Here is a 27,017-nt window from a genome sequence, read left to right on the forward strand (position 1 = left end):
TTGCTGAATTCTAAAATTCTTTGCACGTTCTCAAATGTCATTTAAGCCTTTACACGATACCTTATCAATACGTAATAACATAAATGGGCAGTTGTGACTATTTTGTTAACCCCATGGGTTTTTTTTTTTTTTTTTTTTTTTTTAAATTTGCCCACCTGTTGCAGGAGAAATTCAGTGATGTTGTCAACTGGCTCAAAGCAAATGCTATGAAAGGAGGAAATTCCTCTTCTGCTGATACTCATACTTCTGAAAAAAAATTGGCTCCTGAAATTAATAATAAGGAGGTAAAATCATCTCAGGATAAAACATTTGCTCCAGCAACTATGACTACAAGCTTTGGAATATTCTCAAGTGGTCAACCCAGTCTTTTCTTCGGTGGGTGTTCTATTGTGTTACTTTGATTAGTTGTCTTGTTTAATTTTCAAGACTTTTAAGATGTTACTGAAACATGTCTATAGACTATGATTAAATTTAATTTTTAATTCTAAAAATGTTATGGCAAAGGCCAAATGACTTAACTTTTACTTGAATAACAAAGGTCTAAACATTTTATAATTGATCATAAGAGTACCACCGGTAAATTTTGGTTGACCAAAAGGTTTGTGGCCTGAAAATCCTTTATACCCACACTATATACCTTATGTTGTCCTCAATGTCTTCGAAATGATCTCTCCATAATATATGTCTGTCTGTCTCTAGTGCCTGGAAAATGATGATTTTTTGATAAGAACTGATATTGGTAATCTGGTTTTTTAAGTATTGAATTTAAATGCTACTTTTCGGAGATTGATGTGATTTCTAATATGTTATTTTTATATTTCTGTTTCAGGAAATCAAAGCTCAGTTTTCATGAACCATAATGTTTCAAATAATGTTGACGACGGTGAGATAAAAGACTTATTTTTTTTTTCATTCTTGTCATCGCACTCTGTTTAAGTCATTACTTCTAAACCTTTCATGCATTTCCATGCTCACTTGCATGTGATTTATTTGATTCATCTTGTTCTGTTCTTAAGTTCACAAATTCACTTAGTAAGTTGGCTATCTTAATCATTTGTATCAACATGATGTAAAGGGAAGTGTTAAGCTTTTGGCTTGTTGATCAAAACGGGCAGGTTTGTAATAGAATTCTGTCAACTGTTTCCTTTTATTGTTTAGGCACAGTGCCTCTAGCATGTAGATTAGTTTCCGAATTTCATAGAGAAGGTTATTTTGCTACATCTTAAAATAATGTGAGGATTTGTTTAATTTGTCTTTGTGCTTGGGGAGCAGGGGTTTGATGAAGGAAAAAATATATTTATTTTTGTTTCTTTATGACCTGAAATCACTTATCTCCTTTCACATACGTATTAATCCCTCTTTATGTATCACCAGAAGATGAATTACCCCAGCCTAGCAGCCCATCAGTGAAAAAGTCTGAAGAGAAAGGCATTGTTGTAGTCCATGAAGTCAAGTGCAAACTTTATGTAAAGGTATTTGTTGAAGAAAATTTATACAAGGTTATGCTTGTTGGAACAGTATTTTAATGAAACTTTTTTCGTTTTTTCCTTATTCTGCTATAGCATATGTGCTTTACCAGTATTTTAATAGTAGGAAAATTATTTTTACTGCTACTTCTGCATGGTTAGAGATTTTACTTTACGAGTGATACATATCTTTCTAGAGGCAGTATTTGATGTGTGATTGTATTATGTATCAGATTGCTACATGCATTTTAACTTGCATATAACTATGAAGATTTCCATTTTCATATTTGAATCAAGTTAAATGCTCATTTTATAGCTTAACGAGGTTGTTTTGAATTGTAGTAGATATTAAATAAACAGTTTTAATTAATGCAGAGGCAATGCTTGAATGTGTATCAAAGTGACACATAGTGCATTTGCACAACAAATTAGGGATTTGGCTACAGATGAGTTGATATTCCAACCAGTTGGGAATCTTGACTATTTAAGTTTTGCAATTATTGAAATAGTTGCTTCTATCCTCAGATTCTGTTGCCCTGATCAACTGTTTGTGGTTTTATTTTTATTTTTTCACAGTAGTAAATACTTTTGTTTCCTTTCAAAAAAATCATCAGATTTTGTTTTCAGCTTTGCAACTTATGAAGTATCTGCTGTGTCATCGTAGGCCAAAGAGAAAATATTTGTAGCAAAGGTTTGATGACTAGATTATGTTCTTATGTGGTCTCAATGGAATTATGGGGATGTATATCTTGGCTTAAGACATGTGAATGTTTATATGCTGTATAGATCACTAGCTCTGATGCATAAATTAGGTTGCTAATCCATTGAGGCATATGGTTAGGAAAATGGTAATAGACATCTGCCATGTGTCACTTGGCATCAATTAGATTTGCGGGCTTGTCTGTACAGCATCCATACACATACTTGCCTGCATATGTACCTGTGCTTGTGTATATGTATTGTGTGGTCTATGTTGGTGTATGCATGAGCTTATGTTATGCAAGAATTCAATGAAAACTAGTTTATGAGATGTAGTCCTGAACCAATTCACAAAAACTTTATTTGTATTTATGTCAAGCCATTCCATCTTTGGCTTCATTATTCGCTGGCTGTGGATGGTGTTCTATTGATGGGCACACATTACCAATGGCTTGGTTTTGTTGTTAATTGATGCATTGAAATGGTTTTTCTATTTTGATTGAGATGTCTTTGCTTTGCCTCTTGCTTCACCTGAGACATGGTGTTTGTTCCGACATTCTCACTAGTAAATCTATTTGTTTTCTTCTTTTGATATGTCCAGTCAAGTGATCCTGCTGATAAAGATGCATGGAAAGATAAAGGCACTGGGCAGCTTTCCATTAAATGCAAGGAGGGTATCAGCAAGGGTACAAAAGGGTCCAAACCAACTATTCTTGTTCGAAATGATGTATGTTTCCTTATTGATTCAAATTCATGTTAGAGTGAAACTTGGGTGCTTTGTTTATTTCTTGGTGGCTTGTTGAATCTAGGAGTGGAATGCAAATTATTATTGATTTTTATTGACTGGTAATGACATACCATGTCTATTGCCATTTAAGAAAAGCTGGTGGTTGGCTAATTTTTTTCATTAATAATACAACATAATACTTGGAATCATCTCTATTAACTGATCAATTGAAAGGGAGAAATTGAAATTTTGTATGTTAGATTCTTTTTTCTTAGTATTGGTAGAGAACTGTAAAATGGGTTGATAAATTAGTCGATTGCTTCAAGCAATGACACTATTCAGCAATTTCTAGTGGAAAATAACCAAACTATCTTATGGCTATATCAAATAGGTTCAGGTAGAGCATACTTTTTCTAAGGGGGTTTTGAATTGTTTTGATTCTTATATTTAATAGCTTCTGGCATCTTAAAAATAATGAAATAGCTTCTAGCAAGGTCATTCTGAAGCAGCTCTGCTTGAAAAAGCTGCGACTATCAGATTTTCATGGCATTGTTGTCATGAGCAGTTTGAACCGTTGCCACTTGTCACATTAGTGTTGTACATGTGCTATTCTCTGTTTTCCTCAAACTTTCCTCCCTACCCTCCCTCAAACATACTGACAACAGTAACAACAATAAAGAAAATGGCCTTGTCTGCAATCAAATTGAATTTGATTTTCAATTTAATATACCATTCATACAATTAGATGTGGGAATGTTTTCTTATTTGAATATTTGGTATCTAATTGTTTCTTGAATAATTATATGTGGAAATAGGTAATTTGGATTTTTTTTCTTAAACAAAATTCCCTCTTTTATGTTCATTTTCTTTACAGTACCATGTTTGCCCCTGTTTCTGGAACATCTTTTTTGACTTTTCATATTTCCCCCTTTTTCCCTCTTGTTTTAACCATTCAAGATTGCATTTATGATTTTTCTTAACCAGATACATAATTCTACTCTCTGTAATGTTTCTTGTGGCAGGTTGGAAAAGTGCTGCTTAATGCATTGTTATATCCGGGAATCAAGACAAATTTACAAAAGAATTCCCTTGTTGCAATATTTCATACTTCGGTAAAACATATTGATATGAATATTGCATATTTTAAGATCAATCAGTTATAATGGACAAACATGTGCATTTTCTTCCCCATTAAATTGTATGAACCTAAAGTCATTTTGGAGCTTCTTTTGTCGCTGAAATCATAAAATATGGAAAATATATATAGCAAAAGGAATTTGTCTGTGTAGTCTCTGAAATTTATTCTTAGTTCACGTTATTATAGAATAGATAAAAATAAATTCTATTATGTGGTAAAATGTTTGAAAGCGTGTGAAAATCTGTCAAAAATCATTTAGGAGAGCAAGATGAGTCATTCAGGCCTGAAATGAGCTGTTTAACCATACAAGGAACTTACACATATGCAATTAGAAGTATTTTTTGTAGCGTTTATGGAGTAAACAAATCTTGCAATTAATGGCTGATAACTTGCTTGGGTTTTGTAGAGTGACGACACTGGTAGTAATGATAATGGTACCGTTGTGGCACGTACTTTCTTAATCAGGACAAAAACAGAGGAGGATCGAAATAAGCTCGCAACAGCAATCCAAGAATATGCCCCGTCTTCGTGAAAGTAAATTAACATAGGTGATGCAATCTTTTTATTTATTACCTTTAGCTTAAGCAAATGTAATGATTGTGCTGGATGAATGGCATTTGTCCTTATTTTTATTTTTTAAATTTTGCAAAGTCTGTCATGTTAAGAAATGAGGCAGCATTTGATGCTTAAGAAGCAACGGGGGTCAATTTCTTAAGTCGGACTTGACTAAATTATTGAACGTTTAAGAGGCTATAGCAGGTAGCTGTATCATAAGAGAATAGTCAAAGTGATGAATACTTTGCTGCATAATTTAAGCTAAACTTTTTTTTGCCTTTTTGCCTTTTAATTGCTGTATACACAGTGTGCATGATAAGAGAAAATTTTGGGGTTTTGTTCACCCGTTTGTATTGTGCCACTGCCAGTGTCTTTGATTGGTTTCTGTAAACTTTTTTCTCCTGAATGAAAATTCCGGCAACGTGAGATGGATTAATCTTTGCGGACACTTTGAAGTTTATTTCAAGCCCAAACCAAGTATCAAGCAATAGGACTGCTGTACTGCGATGCTTCTGATGGGTTTTCTTATTTTTTAAGAAATCATATTCATTCAGCCCCAATGATGGTAATGGTAAATAAATAAATAAAAAGAGAATATAATTACTTTATTGATTTTATCTGAAAACTTGACAAATAGACACTAAACCTGAATCTTATATTTTGCATATATGACAATAAAGCAGACCTGGGATTGCCGTTGAGCATGCCTTCTCACATCCCTCGACAACTTCAGGTTTCATTTTAACTTATTGAATTTGTTCATTCAGATTCTGTGCTTAATCTAATTTGAGCTGGCATCCAAATCTATCCACTGTTTAATATAATCATAACTAACGTGAAATATTCTTCTCTATAATTGCTGCATGTTTTGGTGTTTAATTAGCTGAAAATATCTTTTATTGACGGAGTTAAATATTAATATTAATTTTATTTGATGATATTTTTACAGTTGATCTGACATAGCAAATTACATTTTTCTAAGAGATAGAAAAGTTATCCAAACAAGATGTGACAAATGGAAATGGCATTCTCTGCTATTTTCATTATGAAAAAAATTAGAGATTGAACACTCTCAATCAGTTCAGTTATACTATTACTAGCCTCAAAGTTACACTTTTTTTTTTTTTTTAATGATTAGGATGTTCGGACCAACTTATGCATGCCTACAAACCCAATGTTTTACAATAAACCACAAATATGTGATGGGTGACTCCAAGAAGTCAATGAAAGCAAACATTCTTGACCACCAAAACAACCCTTGGATTTCTCAAAGTTACACATTACAAGAATTGCTTGCTGCTCATAAAAAATATTTTCCAAATAAGAAAAGCATCATAACTCAACCACACCATTTTCAACTAAACAATACAGGCCCTGTACACCAGGAGTTCAGCTTCTCAGATACACCAATTCTGTCAGTGTCAGTGTCTATTGATCTTTCTGGCTTGTACTTTTTAGCAGACAAGCGATAATCTAAGAGATGGGGCAGTTGGGATGTGTGTGCATGATGCCCAACGTATCACTGATTCAGTAACCATGAGATTAAGCTGATCAAACTCACCAAGTCCAATTGTGTGATTCCTTTTATTGTGGATGCCTGAAACCCTTGAACCCAAGATTCCAGTCCTCCGAATTTCTGTTTCTCCTGATTTGCGCTTAACAGGAAATGTAGAATCCGGTAGCACAAATAGCTTTCCCAAGTTTGATTCTGCATCTGTAAAACAAAGACAAAAAAAACAGCTAAGCATGCCTCACTCATCTCATGCACAGCAGTAATTTAACAATTACTAGAAATCACCATACCCACTATGTTACAGTAGGACAACTGCCAATCTATTTATTAGTTACCTAAATTTTATTAAAACCAATGTCATTATGAAGTGATGATAATCCCAGAAGTGAAACAAAAAGGCAGTGCTTTTTCTTTGGAAAAAAGTTTTTGAGCTTTTTTGACCGAGAATTCTAACATTATACCATAAACACAAAAAAAAAAAAAAAAAATGTGGCAAGGAATAATAAAAACATATATACCTCCATGTTCTTCATCCAGTTTTGACATGTTGACCCTAAATCCTAAGGAAAGATTTCCTTGTTCAACAGCAGAACTTGGGCTGAAGAAAGTGAAGCTTGGCATTGATGGAATTGGAGATGAGAAGTCTGGTGTGCTCGATTCACAGCAGCTGCTAAAGGAAAATCCTCCATATCCAGAGCAAGGAGTACTGTCATCAACTACCAAAGTAGAAAATGATGATTTACAAGTAAATGCAGGTGACTGTCCCAGTTGACCGTCACTGAAGCTGTAGTCCTGTTTCCTAGTGACAAATGAGGCAGAAAAAGAACCTCCATCCGCTTCCAGCTCTTTACAACACCGATCATCCTGCCTGAATGGTCCTTCAGCTCCTTGTGCACAATCCTCCATCCAGGAGTGGGCTGCAGAGGAAAGCATCCAGTATTTTAGGCAAATGTTCGGAAAAAAGTGCATATTGCCTGGCATCTGAAACAAACAACACTTAACATGCAGTACCAAGAGGTACTAGTTCCATAATTATACTAGTCAAATACAGCAATCAACTAACACATTATACCTATTAAAAATATGACTTCATGTCAGACTTTTAGTTGATAAAACCCCAAACTGGGAAAACTATTTATGAGTGAAACTTTTTTTTTTTTTTTTAATTTGTTCTTTCATAGAAATAATCAAATCGACAATCGAGTCTCTCGAAGGCGGACTAATATGCAAGCCAAGCATCTAGATGGCTTTCATTTGATAGCCCAAGTGGCCGATTTAAATGTCTTGAGAGCCTCTTCAAAACATATTTACTCAAATATGGCGACATTTATTAACTTGCCAAAGGAAATGCCTCTGTATGCTAATAATCCAAAATAAATCATTCCATAGCTGAGTTAATTTTACATCAATTATATTCCCTTAACTACAACATCTATTCTTTTGATAGTAACTTGTAATCCAACTGTCATACACTAAGAATCTCTAACACACACAAAGGTTTAACCAACATACCAAGAACCTCTGCCGCCGAGAGCCTCTTGGAAGGATCTACTCGAATCATGCCCATGATCAGATCCCTGGCAGATTCAGAGATGTGATCCCAAGGATCAGACGGGAATCGTAGATCTGCAGCCCTAACAGCATCAAAAATTCTTGACTTAGTCTTTCCCCAGAAGGGAGGCATCCCACTAAGAAGAATGTACATGATAACCCCAGCACTCCACACATCAGCAGCTTCATTGTAACCCCCAGCTAATACCTCTGGGGCTATATAAAATGGACTCCCAACAGTCCCGAGCAAATTCTGGCCTGTTGCCATGAAACCAACATGCTAAGAATAAGAAAATTTCTAACCTGACTTAAAATTGCAATATACACTGAATGATACAGAAAGTTATAGGCCTTACCAGATTTTGTGTAGGTTGCAAGACCAAAGTCTGCTAATTTGATTGGAGAAGATGAAGATGTTGTGGCCAAGAGAATGTTTTCTGGCTTTAAATCCCTATGAACAATACCATTGTCATGACAATACTTAACGACTTGCATCAATTGCCTAAAAATTACTCTAGCCTGAATCTCAGGAAATCTCCCATATTTCTCAAGTCGGTGAAATAGCTCTCCACCTGCACATAATTCCATCAACAGATGTACATATTCCTTCTCCTCATAAACTGCTTTGAGGTCCACAACATTAGGGTGCCCTGATAACCTGGCCATAATTTCAATCTCCAGCTTGACACTACAAACATCATCCACCGTAACCAACCTATCTTTAGCAATTGACTTGCATGCCAAAACCTCGCCAGTAAACTTATCTAAGCATTCTCTAATGACACCAAATTGACCCCATCCTAACTGCTTTCCAAGAACATACTGATCACTCAAATTTGAGATCTGGGTTGCGTCCAAAATAGCTTCATTAAGGTTCGGAACTTTGTAACAATTATGGGATTGTGTTGAAGACCGGGTGATTTCATCACCACTGGTTATGTCCATAACAATGACACACAACTCTACCCACAAACAAAGACCAAGCTTTTGAGTTTCAATACTACCTAACCACCATCTTTTATGCTCAAAGGTCAATGTCACAAGCAAAAATGGTTCAGCTCAATTCCCATGAAAACAATTTCACTGAACCAACTTTCAAACTGACTTAGCCCTCCATCGTTACTAGACTCTTATTACGAACAAAGCCTCCAATTTCCAAAGTAAAAAACTGGCGGTCTTCAATGTTCTTGCATCTATCAGCTAGTGCACAAAATTATATTTCACAATTTCAGATTAACTTGCTTAAACCCCATAATTCTATATTCTCTTTTATTTTATTTCATATTTCTTATGCTTTCAGTTAAATCATACTTGAAATTCTATAACATAACATTTACAACAGAGAAAATAAAGACAGTCCACTTTTATTTCAAGCTTGTCCACAAATCCAGAACAAAACACACAAAACAGAACCTAAACAATAGAACTCAAACTCACCCACATGAGAATTTTCAAACTAAAGTAAGAAAAGTAAACTTTTTCAATTTGACCAAAACGAAAAACCCAGAAACAAACATATACTTTTGTCACCAAAACAGAATCACAACCCGACACAAAATAAATACCAAAGTTGAAATCTTTTTGAACTTTAACAAACGAAACATATAATGCATCAAACAACAGACAGTAGCCATTTACTTAGAAAGACAGAAACTGACCTGTTCGAAGAAACATTCAAGAACAACAACAAGAACAACTCCATCACCACCACTTCAAAACTCGAAGTCTTTGGTTTCTCTTACCAGTTCAAAAACTCTTCTTTACATTTTACAGGTAACCGGAAGAACCAGTTCTTTTTAAAATAATAATAAATATTTTATAACTACTTTGGTACTTGAGAAATATTGAGCAATACTCAAAAAAGTTATAGTCTGAGTATCACCCAGACGCTTGCTTAAACGTGTCACGGACTTACACGTTTTGTCATATTAAATTACAAATTTACCCCCACGTGCACACATGTGCAATTATAATGATCTTACAGGATGGATAGTGTGTTATTGGTTGTTTAAAATTGAAGGAACCTTCTCTTACTTATTTTATCAAAAAAATAGATAATTTAATAGTAAGTGGGGAGTGGAAGCCAGAAGAGCAGCCATGGGTGGATGGCCATGATTATGTCCTCATAATTCTGGGGTGAATATAATTGGCTGAAAATATGCATATTGCTTTATCATAATTCATATAATAAGAAGATGGATAGCAGTTGTAGGGAAAGAGGAGGTAAATGCTAATTCCAGCTGTGATTAGCTGTAGAAATACGTGTGCATATTTAATTTAATCAAATAAATTGTATGAGATTATTCCCTAGATATTTTCCTATGGTTTCATTTAATAAATTATTAAAACTTTGGATGGTGGTATGGGAAAAGAGGATATGCCAAACTTGAAAATAAAGAGGAGCAGCCATACTTAAACTTTTCATGACTTTTGACAACGCCTGAATGAATCTTCTTATCCACGTTTAGAAAGAGTTAAATGATTCAAATGCACTAATATATATTATCAGTGAAAGAGACATTGACCCGTGGAAGGAACAATTTCATCCCTCAAGTTTGCTAATAACATTGACATATTTACTAGACCTGGCAAATGGGCGGGCGGGCATACACGGGCCAGGTAGACACGGGCACGTGTAAAACGGGCAACATATGCATGACTCATACCCGCCTGTGCAGGTACGGGTCAACCTGCAGGTCACCCGCATATAATGTCATTTTCTGTAAATTTTTATTTTTACAGGTTTTTGTTATTAATTGCAATTTTTCCACTGTTTTTTGTTTTTCAAATTACATACTTGAAGATGTAAATTGCACTATTTAAAAACTTGGTATAAAATTCATTTATTAAGCTTTCATAACTTGGTTAATTTGATTAAATAAATTGATGATTAAATCAAATTTGATTAGATTTCACCAAACATCATTAATTCATTATCAATATTTTTCATATTTATATCAAACTTCACCATATATAATTAGTAAACACTAAACACTAAACATACATAATAATTACTAATTAGTAAACATTATACATATAAAATTGTTCAACATTCAACATACATACATAGTAAACACTAAACAATTAAACATATAAAATTATTCAACCAAACACTAAACAAACAAAGTCTATCACACATTGATGATGTTAGCAGCTGCCCTTGATTCTGTAATCTCCTTCTCCACTGGCGCTTGGCTTAATGGCACAACAAGCTGAGCATCATCAATTTTATCTTCTACAATTAATAAAATATAAGTTAACTATCGTAATATATTAACAAACTAAAATATTAAAACATGTAAAATATAAGTTAAAGTGTTACCTTTAACTTCATATCCAGAAATCCATGTCCTAGTGCATATCAAAGACTGTGCATTCTCCAGTAAAAGTGAACTTCGATATTTACTGAGCATTTTGCTACCAACACTGAAACTAGACTCCGAAGCAACAAGTGTTATTGGTATACTCATCACATCACGGGCCATCATGGAAAGTATCGGGTATCGATCACTATTTTTCTTCTAATGGTCTAGGATATCCAGATTGCAAAATTTGATGTGATCAAACCTTGCCTCTCCCAAATAAGTATCCAATTCGAACTTCTTAGTACTACTAAAGTCACTCTTATGGTAGTCAAATTCCTGCACCATTTAAATATTTAAATTTAATAAAGCAAAATTACAAAAAAAAAAAAAAAAAAAAAAAAACCTTATTAATCACAAGAATATAAAAATATATAGGGAATAGTGACTTACACAAATATCATATCCAAGGATATTAGGACTAGTAGTTTGTACCCAAGGATCGCCGAGAACCTCATTGCAATATAGACCCTCATAAGCAGCAAAAAACTTATACAACTCCTCCTTGACTAACTCCAACTTTCTTGATGCAACTATTGGGTCATCAACTTTTTTGTAACAAAACTCAACAAACTCAAACTTGAAACGTGGGTCCAGAATTGCTGCAATAGCTAACACAACGCTATAAGAATCCCAATATTTGTCAAACTTTACTTTCATTTGACTTGCCATGGTACTAACAACTTCATCCTCATTTTTCATCTCTTTGTATAAACGCACTTGAACTCTTCACACATTTATGAGGTACAAGTTTGCTGTGGGAGATTGGGAACCCAAAAAAAGAGTAGTGATGACATAAAATGGTTGCAAGAACTTGCAAATCCTCACCCCCCCCCCCCCCCCCTCCCCTAATCCCATTCTTCATCTGAAGGACAATTTTTATAATTGAGATTTATTAGTGACAAATGAACAAACACACGACGGTATATTAACGCACTTTCAAACATTAAATAAGTGGAACTCCATCTTGTGGGAACATCCATTCGCAATCCTTTTGAGCTTATCACACCAATTTGTTTAGCAAGTTCTCCAAACTTGATTCTTTTAGCCTCACTTCCTTTAACACATTTCACACTTTCACGAATTTTATGTAAAGCCATGCTAACCTTTAACCCTTCTTGGACTATGAGATTCAAGATATGTGCACAACATCACACATGAAAAAAAAGAACCACCATATAATAAAGCATTTTGCACACAAAGTTGACTCCTTAAAATGTCTTCCATCTTATCATTTGTAACACCCACATCAAGGTACGCAATTTTATTTATGCCCTAACACCCTTAGTTGGATTTCTTTGAAGTTACCTTAGACAAATATAAAGGAAATTCCTTAAAACTTCATACTTATTGAGTAATTAGTGCTCACTCCGTTATTCTACTGTTTTGAAGGTACTTGATGATTTACGATCAGGTGAGACGTCAAGAAGCGGAGGAGTTTGGCGGCACTGTCCAAGACTACTTTGTACTTATTAAAGTATATCAGTTATTTTGTGTATATATTTATATGAAGTAAAATTAGAATTTTGGATTTTACATTATATACCTCTATGTATATATGTTTGCAAAAGTTATTTAGTGGATTTTATCATATATTTCTTAAAGAATTACTAGCTAGACAGTATATTACATCATTATTACTTGCATTGTCTAATGTAAGAGAGAAGACTTTCTTTTCAATCCCCCAATTTTTTAAGATATCATACACTATTTATGACAAAAGAGCCCTTGACCGTGGAGGAGGAATATGGCAAAAATTAATAATTCTACTTTGTAACTCCCAATTCTCATCAACATAGTGAGCCATTAAAGAAATGTACCCATCAGTAGTACAAGAATTACAAGTATCAGAAGTCAAGCATATTCTACCCGGAACCTTTCTAAACAAAGCTTAATCTTTTCCTTGTCCCTATAATATATCTTTTAACAATCTGCCTTAGCGGTGTTCCTAGTATAAGGCTTAACTTCATGATTCAAATACATGTGGACATCCCTAATTCCTTCATGCTCCACTATTGAATATGGGTAATTATGTTTTATGATTCCTATTGTCATCTTCTCATGATAAATCTCTTGAGAAATCCTCAAACGTCTCAATTTAGTATCACAATCCATCATCAATTGATCTGCACTACTAATGGTACGTTTAGAACAACCTTTCATATGGTGCCTCAAATTCTTAATCCCATGAGTGGAATTACCATATGCATAAGACTTACTACAAATCAAATATCTTGCCTTCACATTCCAATTCCCATTCTCTTCCATATATGTTGTAAATCGACCCCAAACATCTGAAACTTTAAGTTTTTTTGGACAAACAGTACTAGCACTAGAAGGAGATTGACCTACAGTTACATTACGGCCCGTTTATATTGCCTCATTAAACAAATCGGTAAACTCCTCCATGCCAAGCCAATCTAAAGGACACAACAGAGTATTTATATTTAAATTAATTAACCAATCATAACAGTTCATCCAAAATAAAAACAAAACACTCCCATGTATTTTACAAGCAAACCAGCCCTACCAAATGGCTGGATTTTTCCAACTCAATAGTCAACACTTCTCAACTACTCAACTCAAAAAACTAAAAACAGTAAGTTTTGGGACAAACTAACTTGAGTATAATTCAAATCTCAGAGGGCTCTTCTACAACTTAGTATTGTCAGAACTCTAAAATGAAACTAACCTGCAAAACAATAGTTATTACTTATTAGTTAACATCTATGTTGAGTTATTAAAAATTAACAGATGCAGAATAGATCAATTTATGAAACCATAAGGGGTTTATCAACTATTGTATATCTCTGGGGATTTAGAATATTTTTCTCATAAAACACATACAATCTTTATATAAAAAATGTACTACAATAACCATGTGTATAATTAACATATACAGGTAATCATGTTTAATAGTTTGATCTACATTAAAAATGAAGTTCAGGGAAGCATGTACAATTTAGATGATAACATAATGCCAAAGTCTTAATCATTGAGGTGATCATAAATAGCAAATTGTTTACCAATATATCAACAAAATTGTTTACACAACCTACATTAAATACATTTATCAGTATCACACATGTTAGAATTATTATTGTTTGTTTAATCAAAGTTTGACAAAAAACAGGGGAGTGGAAATAGAGGAGCTATGTTTTGCTTTCTTTATTCTCTTATTTGATTCATAAAAATGGTTGTAGGATATATGAAAACTCATTGTTTTACCTCCCCCCTTTTTGCAAACATATATGTATTATACAACACTAGCAATTTTAGAACCTTGCTCATTCTTTATTATACTAAGATGAAATACTTTACTTCATATACTGATGTCTAACATTAATAGAAATTCAAAATCATACAAAATACTCAATGCTCACAATGCAGATAATGCATCAAAACTCAATGCTCACAGTGCAAATAATGGTAGTTAAATGTATTGTCTTGTTTGCCCAAATCGTTTGTCAACTTGGTGAAATTAGAATACATAAAACAAATCCAGCATGTACAACAACATGACAAATGTGTAAGTAGAGGGCCCTCCATCACTCAACCAAATATGAACACAAGATCAATGAAGATCGCAGAAACAAATTGTAATACCCAAGATGTCAAAGGAATGTTCCTAACTCAAAATAGTCCTCTATATGTTAATTTTATGTTAAAAATCATAAAATCTAACTAAAGGCAAAATAGTCAATTCATTTGAAACGGTATGAATCAATTATCCATAGAAAGGTATTAAGGGCAAAATAGTCGTTTTGCCTATGGATAAGCATTGAAAAAGTCAAGGATGAGTAGGCTTAATTGATTTAATGGTATTAATTAAGTAATAATTATTTCTAGTGCGAAATGACCAAAATGCCCTTATATGAAGAATTAAGGACTTATGAGTTATACAATTAAAATACTTGCACCAATAGCATAATTTTGGAAAATAAATGAAATATTTTCCTATAAATGAGATGAAATTCATTCAAGCCAAGGGAGAGAGCATTTCTTCCATTTTCTCTCAAATCTTCCATGAAACAAGCTTTCTTTCTCTAAGTTTTAAAGGAGTTTTGCTTAATTTTTCAAGGAGAACAAGATAGAAGCCTTGGATCTTCAATTTGAAGGGTTTAAGGTAAGGATTAAAAACTTTAGTTTTGATGTGATTTGAAGATTTGAGGTAGATGTTGAGGTATAATGTTATATATGTAGGATTAAGGTGTAAAAGAAGTCAAAGGCAAAGGATTTGTTGGAGGAAGTCTTTAAAAAGGTAAGGAAGAACCTCCCATGACTTTAGGGTTTATGCTAGGGTTTGTAGATTTTTATGAAACCTTAAATTAAGGCTTTAAGGCATAGAATTAGTTGATGGCAAGTGTAGTTGAACTCATTTATTCTACTTATTGCCTTGAATTCATTATACATGAAGTTATTGCTATTTATGTTTTATGAGTTGTTATGTTTGATTGAAGAAAATGAAGTGTGGATACTGATTGTGGCAAAACTTGTAGTATTGGAGGCCACATGGTGTTGAATGGTTGCTATTAGAAGTGTTGAGGTGTTGTTTGCATTAGCTTACAATGTTATAGCAATAATGGATGATTATGGGAATGAGATTTTACACTTCCTTTAAGATGTTAAAGACTATTAAGGGGAGGTTTATTTGATCCATAAGTTGACCTATTGGTTAATGTCAATAGGAATTGATGTGGCATAGTTAATATGAAAATTCAGATTTAGTGAGCTGAGGGGTTTTGTTAACCCTGCTTCAGTATTTCAACCATAACTTGAGTTGTAAAAATTGAAATGAGATGACTCTTGAAGCATTAGAAAGCTAAGACACAGACCTATAAGTTTTATGTTTATGCCAAGAGCCAATTCGTTTGATAAATGGATGGAAAATGGCCTGAAATATAAACTGGTTATTAAAGTTTAAGATTTAACATGATCAATTCTTATGATTATGAATTGATTATTAATGTATTATTGTAATTATGCCATGTACTAATGTTTACCCATTAGTTAGATGAGAGGAAAGATAAATATATGCTTTAGATGTTAAATAACACATAAGCATGCCTCCCAATGATATGAGCTCTAGATGAATTTGAGGCTAGATGATATGAAGTGCTTAAGATGCTAAGAAAAGTCTGATCGGTTAGACGTTAAATGGTTCATATGCATTTAGTTGCATTACATGAATTATGATGTTATTTACATTATTAGATGATTTATACTCATGTTAGATGATTTTAGATATTATGCCATGACATGTAATGTGTGTGTACTATGTTTACATACTGATTTGTATGCGTACACATTGATGTTTATATACCCATGGGATAAAATGAAGAAAGGCATATGAGTTATTAAGAAAAGGGAAGCATACCTAGATGTAAAAAATAAGTGGTGTGTTAACAAATATGTTTACATGAGGGTCAAATAGCACATTTAGAATGAAATGAATCATTCCTTACTGAGCGATTAGCGCTCACCCTTTCATTGTTGATTGTTTTACAAGTAGACTAGAAGCGAAGGATGCTAGAGACAGCGGGGCTACACGTGAAGGGAGATGATTTATTGTCATCTTGATGTTTTTATTTGTAAACACCTTTTGGAAGCTTCCACCTTATAAATATATTTTGATTGTGTAACTTCTGTATAAAGTCGTAAAGTTTCTGAATTATAAATTTGGATCCTGCGTGACATCTTATAGGCATATGTTGGATATTTATCATTATTATCTTTACAAAAGTTTTTCTAAATACAACTCGTTCTCCAGACATGTATCCCGAGGATTCTTATTGAGGGATATTCAGAGGATACCTGACTTGAGGGGGGTTTTACACAAATCCCCTCTTCAAATGAAGGAATATGGTGTTGTTGTATCACAATCTTAAATGGTATATATCTTATTCCAGTTTGTGCATGAATGTAATGCCCCACTTGAGGTATGTAGCGAATTTATGTTACATTGCTTAAATGTTTATTGTTTTGCTCTCAATTGAGTTTGTATGTTGTTAATATTGTTTGGTTGGCCCTTAGTTGAATGTGAGTTTCGGTTTGGTTGAGTGGTTGCCCTGAATTTGGTGAAGTCTTGCAGAATTTTGGAAGTGTAGACTTCGTCGCAGTGAAGAACGAGTTTCGCCGTGGCGACGTAGCCTTTGTATTTTTTCGTCAGGGCGAAGAAAGAAACTTCGCCGCGGCGAAGGGCTAGTTGAAAAGTTTGGTGAAGTTTCTAAAGAATTTTTCATATGGGCAAAGTGACCATTCTACCTCTAATTAGCAAGAAAAGTGGGAAGTGAAATATAAGAAAATTTCATGGAGAATGTGTTAGAATTAGGGGTGTGAGTGCAATGAATTAAAGGACAAAGATGAAATTTCTAAGAAAGAGCAAGGTAAAATGGGAAAAAATGGTTATATTGTGAGCTAATAAGGGATTAAGTTTAGCAAACCCTTCATTCTTCTTCTTCCACTGCCATTCCCATTCACCATTTTCTCTCAACTCTTCATTCAATTTTTAAAGGATTTTAGAGGGCTTTTTTAGTAGTTTTGATAGAAAGTTAATCTAAAGCATCCTAAGGTAAGGATTCTTGCTTTAGATGTGAAATTTCCTTTATAGATATGTTGAAGTCTTATAGTATGGTTGTTTAAGTTGTAGAGAAAAGTCAAGCTACCAAAAGAAAGAGAATTGCTAGTGGAGTCACTCCATCACAAGGTAAGTAAATCCAACCCAAGTTGAGGTTTAAGAAATCTTTTGAGTAGAGATTTATGTATGCATGTGTATGTTATGTTATGGAGAAGTTGAGATGAGATGTGTATGAGTTTATGGTTGTTGGATATGTTTACATTATGAGAAGTGTTGATGTGTATTGAGAGATTGAAGTTGAGTTGAAGTTAGAGGAGTTTGCATGAGTCTTTTTGGGAGTGTTTTCCTTAACAGGAACTTAGATTATATGAGGGAGTTTTCTCCCATTTTGGATGCTTAAAGAGAGAAGAAGAGTTATAGTTAAAGTAGAGTTTTTGTATGCACATGAGTTGTTTGATGAAATGCCTAAGAGAGGCATGAGAAAGAGTAGAGAACCTTAATTATTGCTACATGGCATAATTGTATTTCATGAGTGCATTAATGAGCATGAGTCATCCATATGCATTAATTGTGCATTAGAGAAGTAGCTTGAGAAATAGTAGAGAATTTTTTAGTATAAGCTACTCCAAGAGTCAAGAGAAAGAGAGATTAAGCACTAGAGAATAATAATAATAAATAAATAAATAAAAGACAGAGAAGAGTAGGTTACACAATGGGGAACCCATGAGTAATAAGTAAAGTATTCCCGCATGTACGCCGCAGAGAGAGCGGCATGAGTATGAGAGAGAAAAGTGGTGTGGCCCGTGAGAGTGCATGCGGATGAGGGCTATACCCGAGAGTACCCGAGAGAGAGAGAATATACACTCACATGGCCGAGGGTTCCGAATCTATGCATAACCGAGTCCGATCGATTGAGAATGAGTAGAAGTCACGGAGAGTGGGAATGAGTCCTGGTCGTGCCTTCGGTAAGATGGGGCCGTGACATACGAGAGAGAGTTAGTAGAAAAGAGCTATAGGAAAGAGAAATAGAAAGAGAGAAAATAGAGAGAGTTGTAAAGAGAGAGTAAATGAGAATAGAGCAATTGTAAGGAAAGGATTGAAGAGAGAGAGTTACGAGGATAGAGAAGTAGAAGATTTACTTACTGAGCATTATTTGTGCTCACCTCGTTGTTTTTCTATGTTTTTGCAGGATCTAGGTGAGAACGCAATCGGATGGACGTCGGCAAGCGAGGAGAAATAGCTACATTGTCCACCATGTTTTGATGATTTTTGTATATGATACTAACTTTGTCTAAATAATGTATATATTTAATAAAAATAAAAATTTGGGCCCAACTATTTATGTTATCATACATATATTTTTATTATGTATATTTTATGAGTAGAAAGCAGCTATTACAATGAAGAATTACCTCTGAGAGTGATTGTTGTTGCTGAGAGTGAGGCGACGTCAGAGTGAGAAAGAATGAGAGTGAGAGGAGAGTTGCTACTATTTCGTCGTCGACCTGGGTTTGGGAGTTGTCGTTCGTCGGCGTGAGAGGGTGAGAGAGTTGAGATTGAGCTGAGAGTCGCGTCAGAGTGAGACAGAATGAGAGTGAGAGGAGAGTTGCTGTTACTGTTGTTTCATCGTTGGTCTGGGTTTGGGAGATGTCGTTCGTCGACGTAAGTGAGCGTGAGAGAGTTGAGATTGAGCTGAGAGTCGCGTCAGAGTGAGACAGAATGAGAGTGAGAGGAAAGCTACAGCTGCTGCTGTTTCATCGTCAGCCTGGGTTTTGGAGCTGTCGTTCGTCGGCGAGAGTGAGTTGTGAGCGTGACTGCGTGAGAGAGTTGAGAGTTGAGATTGAGTTAGTCTGACTGAGTCGTGTTTAGACTTTAGGGTTTGTTAATAATATTTATTTTAAATTCATTTTTTTTCTTTTTAAATTCAATTGCAGGTACCAGCGGGTACTACCCGATCCACCTGCAAAATTCACGGGTAGGCTAGGTATGGGTAGCTTTGAAATGAGCATTTTAGAGGGATATCGGTACCCGCCTGTTAGGTGTGGGTATCCGTTTACCCGTGGATACGGCCCTCTTTTGCCAAGTCTAACATTTATTATAGAATATCTCAACTATAATAAATGTGTTTCTAATTTTCTCTCTAACTATAAAACCACGACCATACTTAGATAATTAATTAATGTTTTTCTTACTATAATAAACCAAAGAAAATGTGTTTAATATTTCTGATGGTTATAAAAAGAGGGGACATCAAATTACAACTTAATTGCGTTAATTATAAATCCAATCTAAATATTTTTTTTTATCAATTTCTCAACTTTTTCCGGTGCATGTTATTGTCTGCCACTTTTCATGGAGGTCCCTATCTAAGTGTTTCGTACGGTCCATTTATACTTTACTATTTCCAACACATCATTTACATTTACACCACTCCTTCAAATAACATTTTTTTTCCTATAAAGTCCTTTACTTATTAGTAAAAGGATGAAGCGGGGATGACATGACACAACTCAATACGAATATCACAACAAAGTAAATATCTTCAATTTAATCTACATTGTCCCCTTGAGATATCTTCAATTAGTTCTATCATCATTTAACGCCTTCCTGTATTTTTTATATTATTATTGTATTTAAAACTAAAAATATAACCATCTTTATTTCTATTTTAATTGCACTTATGAAATACTAAATTCGAAATTTTTATTCCTAATAATCTTCAAAGTAATCTATCTTTCCAGTAATACAATATTCTATGAATCAAACGCATTCTAAAGGGTTTTAATGGTTTTCACAATGTTTAGGTCACAAAGGGGGGTATGAAATAAACCGTAAAAACTCATTAAATTTTTTAAATATTCTTACATAATTGCATGGTGCCGCTTAAACATTTTTTTTTTTTTTCATTTCACATTTTAAGATACAATGCGCTCTTAGTTTTTAATTATCTATTAGTATATTATACATTAGTTTTTCTTTTATTTTATTTAAATAAAGTATTATAAATCTCTGTTCAAAAGATGTACAATTTAATTTGTAATAAAATCTCATGAAAAGCTTTAACAAATCGGGCTATAATTGTATAATTTAATTCTCATTCTCATTTTTATTTTTTATACCTTAATTTATTAATAATGGTTTATTTTAACGTATATCCTAATAATTCATGTTAATCTCATTACAATTCAAAATATTTATTTATTTGAATAAACTTTATGTATAAAAAGACAAAAAGATTAGTGTGTTTGTTTTATTATTTTGAGTAGTATTTTTAAAATATTATTGATAGGTAGAGTTTTGTAATTATTACAAGGTAGAATTTAAAAATTAACAAAAAAAAATCTCATAGGTTTGCTAATTTAACAAAACATTACAATGTATAAAATTTTTATAAAGTAACAAAAAACACCTTCACCACACATAGTTGTCCGATTCCAACCACCACCGTCAGAATTTGGCTATAATCTGGTGTTACGGCCCACAACCGGTTGTGCGGCAAGATGGTCTTTTCCAACCAGATTTATCATGGATCTTATCGGAAAATGCCAGATTTACGACCAGATCTAGCCGTGTTTGGTCGTCAACGATAGTGTTCTAAACTTTTTTTTTGGGGCCGGGGGGGGAGTGTTTAGTTAAATTAATAAACTTATGGGGTTTAAAAATATTTGAATAAATTATAATAGTATTTTCTGAATAGGGAAACAAACGTGTATTTTGAAAATAGTATTAATAGGATATGAAAAAATAATTAAACAAACGGATTAATAATTTTCACTATATTGATATTCTATCAAATTTGTATTATAATGATTTTAATGTGTGTTCTAAAGGTGTATATTAAGAAAACTCATTATTATTAATATTTCAAAAGTTACTGTAACAAATTAAATATAAAGAGTTAATACTTTTTAGAGTATAAAATTGTATATATGTATTTTTATGACATTAATTAATATTTCTATTGTTTAAACTAATTAAAATCTGTTATCCAAATCACCAATTATATGAGTGATTAGGATTGATAGAAAAAAAAAGGAACGTAGTACGTATTGATACGGCAGAATATGGGTTGGCCTGATTTAAACTAAAAGGTCCGATAAATTGTTAATTGTTGTTTGACAACATTTATGTCAGTTTGACTTTTATTTCCGACCATTAGATTATATGAAATGAAGGGTTGAAATTCTGTTTTCAAATATTATAATGCCAAAAGCCACTTTAAATTATCTGCATTCTGCACCCAGCCCAACGTTCTTGGTTCCAGTTTTCCAGGTTTACCCTTTTACTCTTGTTTTATCCTTCTATGCTTAAATAATAATACTCCGAGGTAAATGCCCCTGCCAGTCCGTTTAATTACAACCCTACCCTTTCTGTTGGCTTCGTTGGGACTGAGCGCTTCTTGGGTAACGTGTATTCTCATCGAAACCGCATAATATACGATGTGATTGGTTTAATATTTCTACTTATATCCTCAATCTTATTTCCTAAATATTATTTGGTACATTATTTGAGAAATATTAGTATATTTTTTAATTATTTTTAGACCCCTTAAATTTATTAATTTCATTAAATACCCTTAGAAAAAAAGTTTAAAAATTAGCAAAAATACCCTCATCCACCCATACTTGCTAGATTTTGGCAACCACCATCAGTGGTAGCCAGAATCTGTCACAACGGTTTACACCACGACCGAAAATGGCCAGTTATTCACCGATCTGGTCGTCGTTGATAGCCAAAGATGGACCTTTGCGGCAGTCGACGACCGTATTTGGCCGTAGATCTCGTGGATTTGGCTGAAAAAGGCCATATCAACACTTTACGACACATATCCGACCGGTTTGTATCGTAACGCAATTTTCTTGCCAAATTCTGACGGTGATGGAAGGAATTTGGCACTGCGGGTGATAGGGGTGTTTTTGTCATTTTACACAATTTTTATATATTGGGGTATTTAATTAAATTAGCAAACTTAAGGGGTTTTTTTAGAAATTTTTAAATTTTACCTTGTAATACTCCCTATTCAACTACCCAATATTATTCCCATAATCCTATTCAAAATAATAAACCAAATGCACCCATAGGAATTCGTGAATATTAGTGGCTCAACATCCCAACAATAATTCAGGGTAGATTTTATCGTCTACACACATCATTTTCTCTAATTTGTTAAGTTTATCCCTAATTTAGAATAATAATACTAGTCTCGCAAACATCTCTCACTAACACCTCTTATTAACCCTATGTGGTAATTTCCAATTGGCTTGGTCAGCGGGACCCATTGTGCCGACACGTGGCATTTATGAAAAAAAGTTTGTGAGAAGTGTTTGTAAATATAGTATTATTCTAAAGGTCTGCTTTGGAGTTTTATGATAGCGGTTATGAGAGTAAACCATCGTAGCGGTTTTGAGGGTAAACCGCCATAAGGGTTTTTAGTAACAGTTTTTAAAACACCAAACTTGTGCTTAAGAGTTTATTTTCCAGTAGTTCTGACAGTTTTTTAAAATGATAAATTTACATATATGCCCATAAAAATACCCCAACTTCAACCAGTACTTGGGAGTTTTTTTTTTTCAATTACCAATACTTAGTATCAAAGTTCCTTTCAAGTTTAATTTATTTCTAAGTTATTTCATTGTATATTATTTAATTTATTTGTATGTTCTCACTAAAATATATAATTTAGTTGATGACATTTGCTACGCTGACACTATTAGCATACTTGGTAATTTGACTTCCACTCAACAACTAGATTTGCTGAAAATATATGCAAAACTAGACAAATTGAGCTTCCCACATTACCAATGAGTTCGGGTTTTCCATTGAATAACCCAATTCATATCCAAAAACAACAAACTCTGAAAGACAATTGTTCAGAAAAATAAATAGTTTGAATATGAGGAACTAAAATTGAAGCATCCATGCACTATAATTTTCAAAAACAACCAATTAAAGAAACATTGAAGATTTAACACGTATTAATATTCCAGATCATGCACCTTTGGGAGTAATTTAGCATGATGAAAAAGAGTGGCATGAAAATAAAAAGTAGAACATGGCTTTTTGAGCACCAATTTTTGCCAAGAAGCAGAACATGCAGACATAAAAGAGTAACTCCTAAAAATGTATTTGGACATGCACATAAATGTACAATCTGGGACCCCCCCGTGAATATGTATGGTTAGATCCAACACTTGTTAACTCTACATTCTTTTAAGTGTTCATAGCATATGTACTACGTTAGAGAACAATATGATAATTGCTAGTTATACTCAGAAATCGACCAAAATAACGACATTGGAGCTTGTCTACTATTGTCACCATAAGAAACCATTTTAACTCAGAAGTGAAATGGAACATGTCCAAACTTGACAAAAATATCTACTTTGCATAAGCAGCAAGGGCAGATCTAGCTTTTTAAAAGTAGAAATGAGAGATCCAAGCTGTAGCTTGTCATTCCACCCAACACTCAATATGTACCTGCAAATTGTATGGATCATATAATTAATGAAAAAGTCATTACATGTTCCAACTACCGTCAGATTTTTTTTTTTGTTGAAAATTAGAGTATATCACATAATAATAGTGGAAAGAGTTTTTTTTTTTGGAAAAAATTTTTAAACCAGCCAAAACACCTCGATTTGAGGTATTTTATAAACTTCTAAAAAATACAGTATATTGGTTTTGGGGGATTTTTAAACCAGTCAAAACCAGTCCATAAAAAATCTGGCAAGTAATAGCTTTTAAACACCTCAAAACCAGTCTAATTAGAAATCTCCCAAAATCAATAAAAAAAAACTCTCAAACAGACCCTAAAATAATTCAATTACATTAAAACACATCAGGTTGTATATGTAGTATTATTTATTCTTAATATAGGGGTGATCATTATATACGGTATAATCAAGTAAATATTCATTGAGGACATTATTGTCTTTCCATAATGTTAAGTCATTTTTTTGGGGTTACATTTAATGAATTGTTACAGCTGTATGTGGTCATTTTAATTTATTTTATTTAAAAGTTTTTGAATCTGGATTTGTTTGGATAGTTACGTTTGGTCGTATGACTCGTATCATATTCAACCAACTTTCAACTTCAATAAACCAGCTAATTTCAAATAATTGAAAAAAAAATTAAGAATTTTAGGATATAAATACAAGATTTCAAATAAACATAATCTTATTTGAATTATAATAAAAGCCAATTGAATTTTAAAATTCAAAAAAAAAAAAAAAAAAACCCTTAAGATTGTTACATTCAAATTATTTTTGATAATTCCTATCTGGAATTTTATATTTTAACTTTACCTGTGATTTGAGGAATATAAAAGATAAATTAAACTAATTTCATTATACATATGTTCTATAAAGTATTGTATTATTTGTTATTAATATTTATATGGATAATGTTATAAGTAGAATGAAAAAAATTAGGAGTATTTATATCCTATAAATAATGTGACATTGTATTCATTTTTGAATGAATTCCAAAGATATATATACGAGATGACAATATTTGTTTAAGCAATTATGGAAAGAAACATTAACGAGTTGGCAATCATTCTATTTCCTGTTCTCTTTTATATTTTAAATGGTTTTATCTGTAATTAAATTTTAATAACCATACTCACATATAATGTTTCAAATATGAAATATAGTTTTGTAATTTTTATTTCACTATCAATTATAACATGACAAAATCTATTCAACATGAAATTTATTTCCCTAGTTATAACTCAACTATTGAAAACTTTTAATTCACATCAAATAAACTCATTCAACTTGTTTTATTGATTGCATTGAGTAACACAAATAGACAATTTTGAAATAAGTTATGTTGCGGAAATTCCCTCTACCTCTACCATTATGCAATTTGGTAGTTTACATCCCCGATCCAGGATTTGAAGTCAAACTTAAAAAGCCATCTACAGACGGATAATGCTTGTATTATTTGTATTACCATGGCTATTGACACATAATGAGCCGATGTTTATTGTTGAGATATTGTCATTGTTTTTTCTCCAAGAAAAGAAGTTCACAACCCATAGGCTTTTTACCTCTTCGTTAGACTTTCACTCACCTACTGTAGGGGTCTTGGTCATGTCTCAATCCCAACATGGTGGACCAATCACCTTAGTAAGTTATTACATCACCAACTCCTCCGCCTATTAGTTATTTAAAAAGATCATATGTATAGCCGAGAAAACTTTTTAAATTATCTCAAAATGGAACCAAATCCAAACATATATGGCATAACTTCTTACTTCAATAGCATACAAATATCTAAATTTAATATTGTTAGATATTTATTTAGACGTTAGTAGAAGTCAAACGTTTTTTAATGATTAATTAGACAATTAGTAAGAAATTCAAATGTAAGTAATATTGGACCATATAATTTCATGCATAGAAAAATAAATCCACTTGCAATTCACAAAATGAAGTTTATAGTTAAAAAAAGATGATTCTTTTTCTGCAACAATAATTCAAATATTTTGTCCATGTTGGGGATATATAATATGATATCTTTTTCTAATGATTCCAACCTATCTAACCAAATAATGTATCTTTTTAATACTTTATCTTATCTTATAAAAAAGGAATTTAAGTAAAAATTCCAAATTAAAAGGAAAAATGAACAAAAATCCAACCTTTTTCAAAACCAGGAAAGAAAGAAAGAAATTCCTAAAGTTAACAGAAGCTAAAGGGTATTTTTATAATTATAAAAAATAATTATTGATTTATGGTTTTTAAAATAAAAAAGAATCCTAATTCTAAGATAATTCTTGGTACCTTTAATCAATTTCTTCACCGCAAGACCTAGCCCATTCGTCGTCAACAATTATGACGTCCTCCATCCACAACAGGTGTCGCCGGCAAGAGTCTAAACCACTCTTTCCAATTATCTACTGAATAGTGAAGTTAAAATTTTGATCCAAGTGGTAGGTATTCTATTTTATTCCATATTTTAACTTTTTATTTATTTTCTATTTTTAGTATGAGAATGTGAATTGATAGTGGAACCTAAGAGCAGAGGAAACGGAGATCAAAATTTCTTTGATTTGACCATTATAATACTTTTGGAGGATCTATTTTGAGGGTTTATTGTCTTCCTAAGAAGGTTTTGGATTAATTAATTGAGTAAACGACCTTTTTTTCATTCAAGATTTGCCTCAATAACACTTTTCACTTAAAAAGTTTCAAAATAACATTTATCGGCTAAAAGTTAATATTGTGCTAAAATAAAAGTGAGTCCATAAATAAATCAAGACAATATAAAAAAGTGTAAAGCAAGTAGGTGCACATCAGCTTTTTGTAAACTTTTTAATTAAAAGTCTGTGTCTGCAACGCAGAATACCAAACCCTTTGGTTAGAATCGTAATAAATACAAAAATAGGGGCTATAGTATCTTCTTCTGACACAGCAAATA

General features: G+C 32.9%; 2 protein-coding genes across 5 annotated transcripts in view; one reads left to right on the forward strand and one right to left on the reverse strand.

Annotated features, from left to right (window-relative positions):
• LOC116142877 overlaps positions 1 to 6,808 on the forward strand; it is a 57,069-nt gene extending 50,261 nt beyond the window's left edge. For 2 of the 3 annotated variants that reach the window (XM_031428290.1, XM_031428291.1), the window contains exons 4-9: positions 165 to 375; positions 830 to 883; positions 1,378 to 1,472; positions 2,767 to 2,892; positions 3,915 to 4,004; positions 4,437 to 4,727. In XM_031428290.1, coding sequence (XP_031284150.1) covers positions 165 to 375; positions 830 to 883; positions 1,378 to 1,472; positions 2,767 to 2,892; positions 3,915 to 4,004; positions 4,437 to 4,562 — 702 coding nt within the window. In that variant the 3' untranslated portion in view covers positions 4,563 to 4,727. Of the gene's footprint in view, positions 1 to 164; positions 376 to 829; positions 884 to 1,377; positions 1,473 to 2,766; positions 2,893 to 3,914; positions 4,005 to 4,436; positions 4,728 to 5,268; positions 5,319 to 6,685 lie in introns of those variants that run through there. The other variant, XR_004130056.1, reaches the window with a different exon arrangement.
• LOC116142874 (calcium-dependent protein kinase 17-like) lies at positions 5,420 to 9,415 on the reverse strand. Of its 2 annotated transcripts, none has more exons than XM_031428285.1 (5): positions 9,308 to 9,415; positions 8,006 to 8,849; positions 7,611 to 7,907; positions 6,617 to 7,015; positions 5,420 to 6,299 (listed from the first exon to the last, which is right to left on the reverse strand). In XM_031428285.1, the coding sequence occupies exons 2-5, from the start codon at positions 8,592 to 8,594 to the stop codon at positions 6,040 to 6,042; spliced, it is 1,545 nt and encodes a 514-aa protein (XP_031284145.1). In that variant the 5' UTR covers positions 8,595 to 8,849; positions 9,308 to 9,415; the 3' UTR covers positions 5,420 to 6,039. The 2 variants fall into 2 exon arrangements, with proteins under 2 accessions (XP_031284145.1, XP_031284146.1); XM_031428286.1 differs by having other exon boundaries at positions 5,636 to 6,299; positions 8,006 to 8,492.
• Between the last annotated feature and the right edge of the window lie 17,602 nt (positions 9,416 to 27,017).

The sequence above is a fragment of the Pistacia vera genome, unplaced genomic scaffold (assembly GCF_008641045.1).
Source record: "Pistacia vera cultivar Batoury unplaced genomic scaffold, PisVer_v2 Contig421, whole genome shotgun sequence".
In the NCBI taxonomy this organism is placed as follows: domain Eukaryota; kingdom Viridiplantae; phylum Streptophyta; class Magnoliopsida; order Sapindales; family Anacardiaceae; genus Pistacia; species Pistacia vera.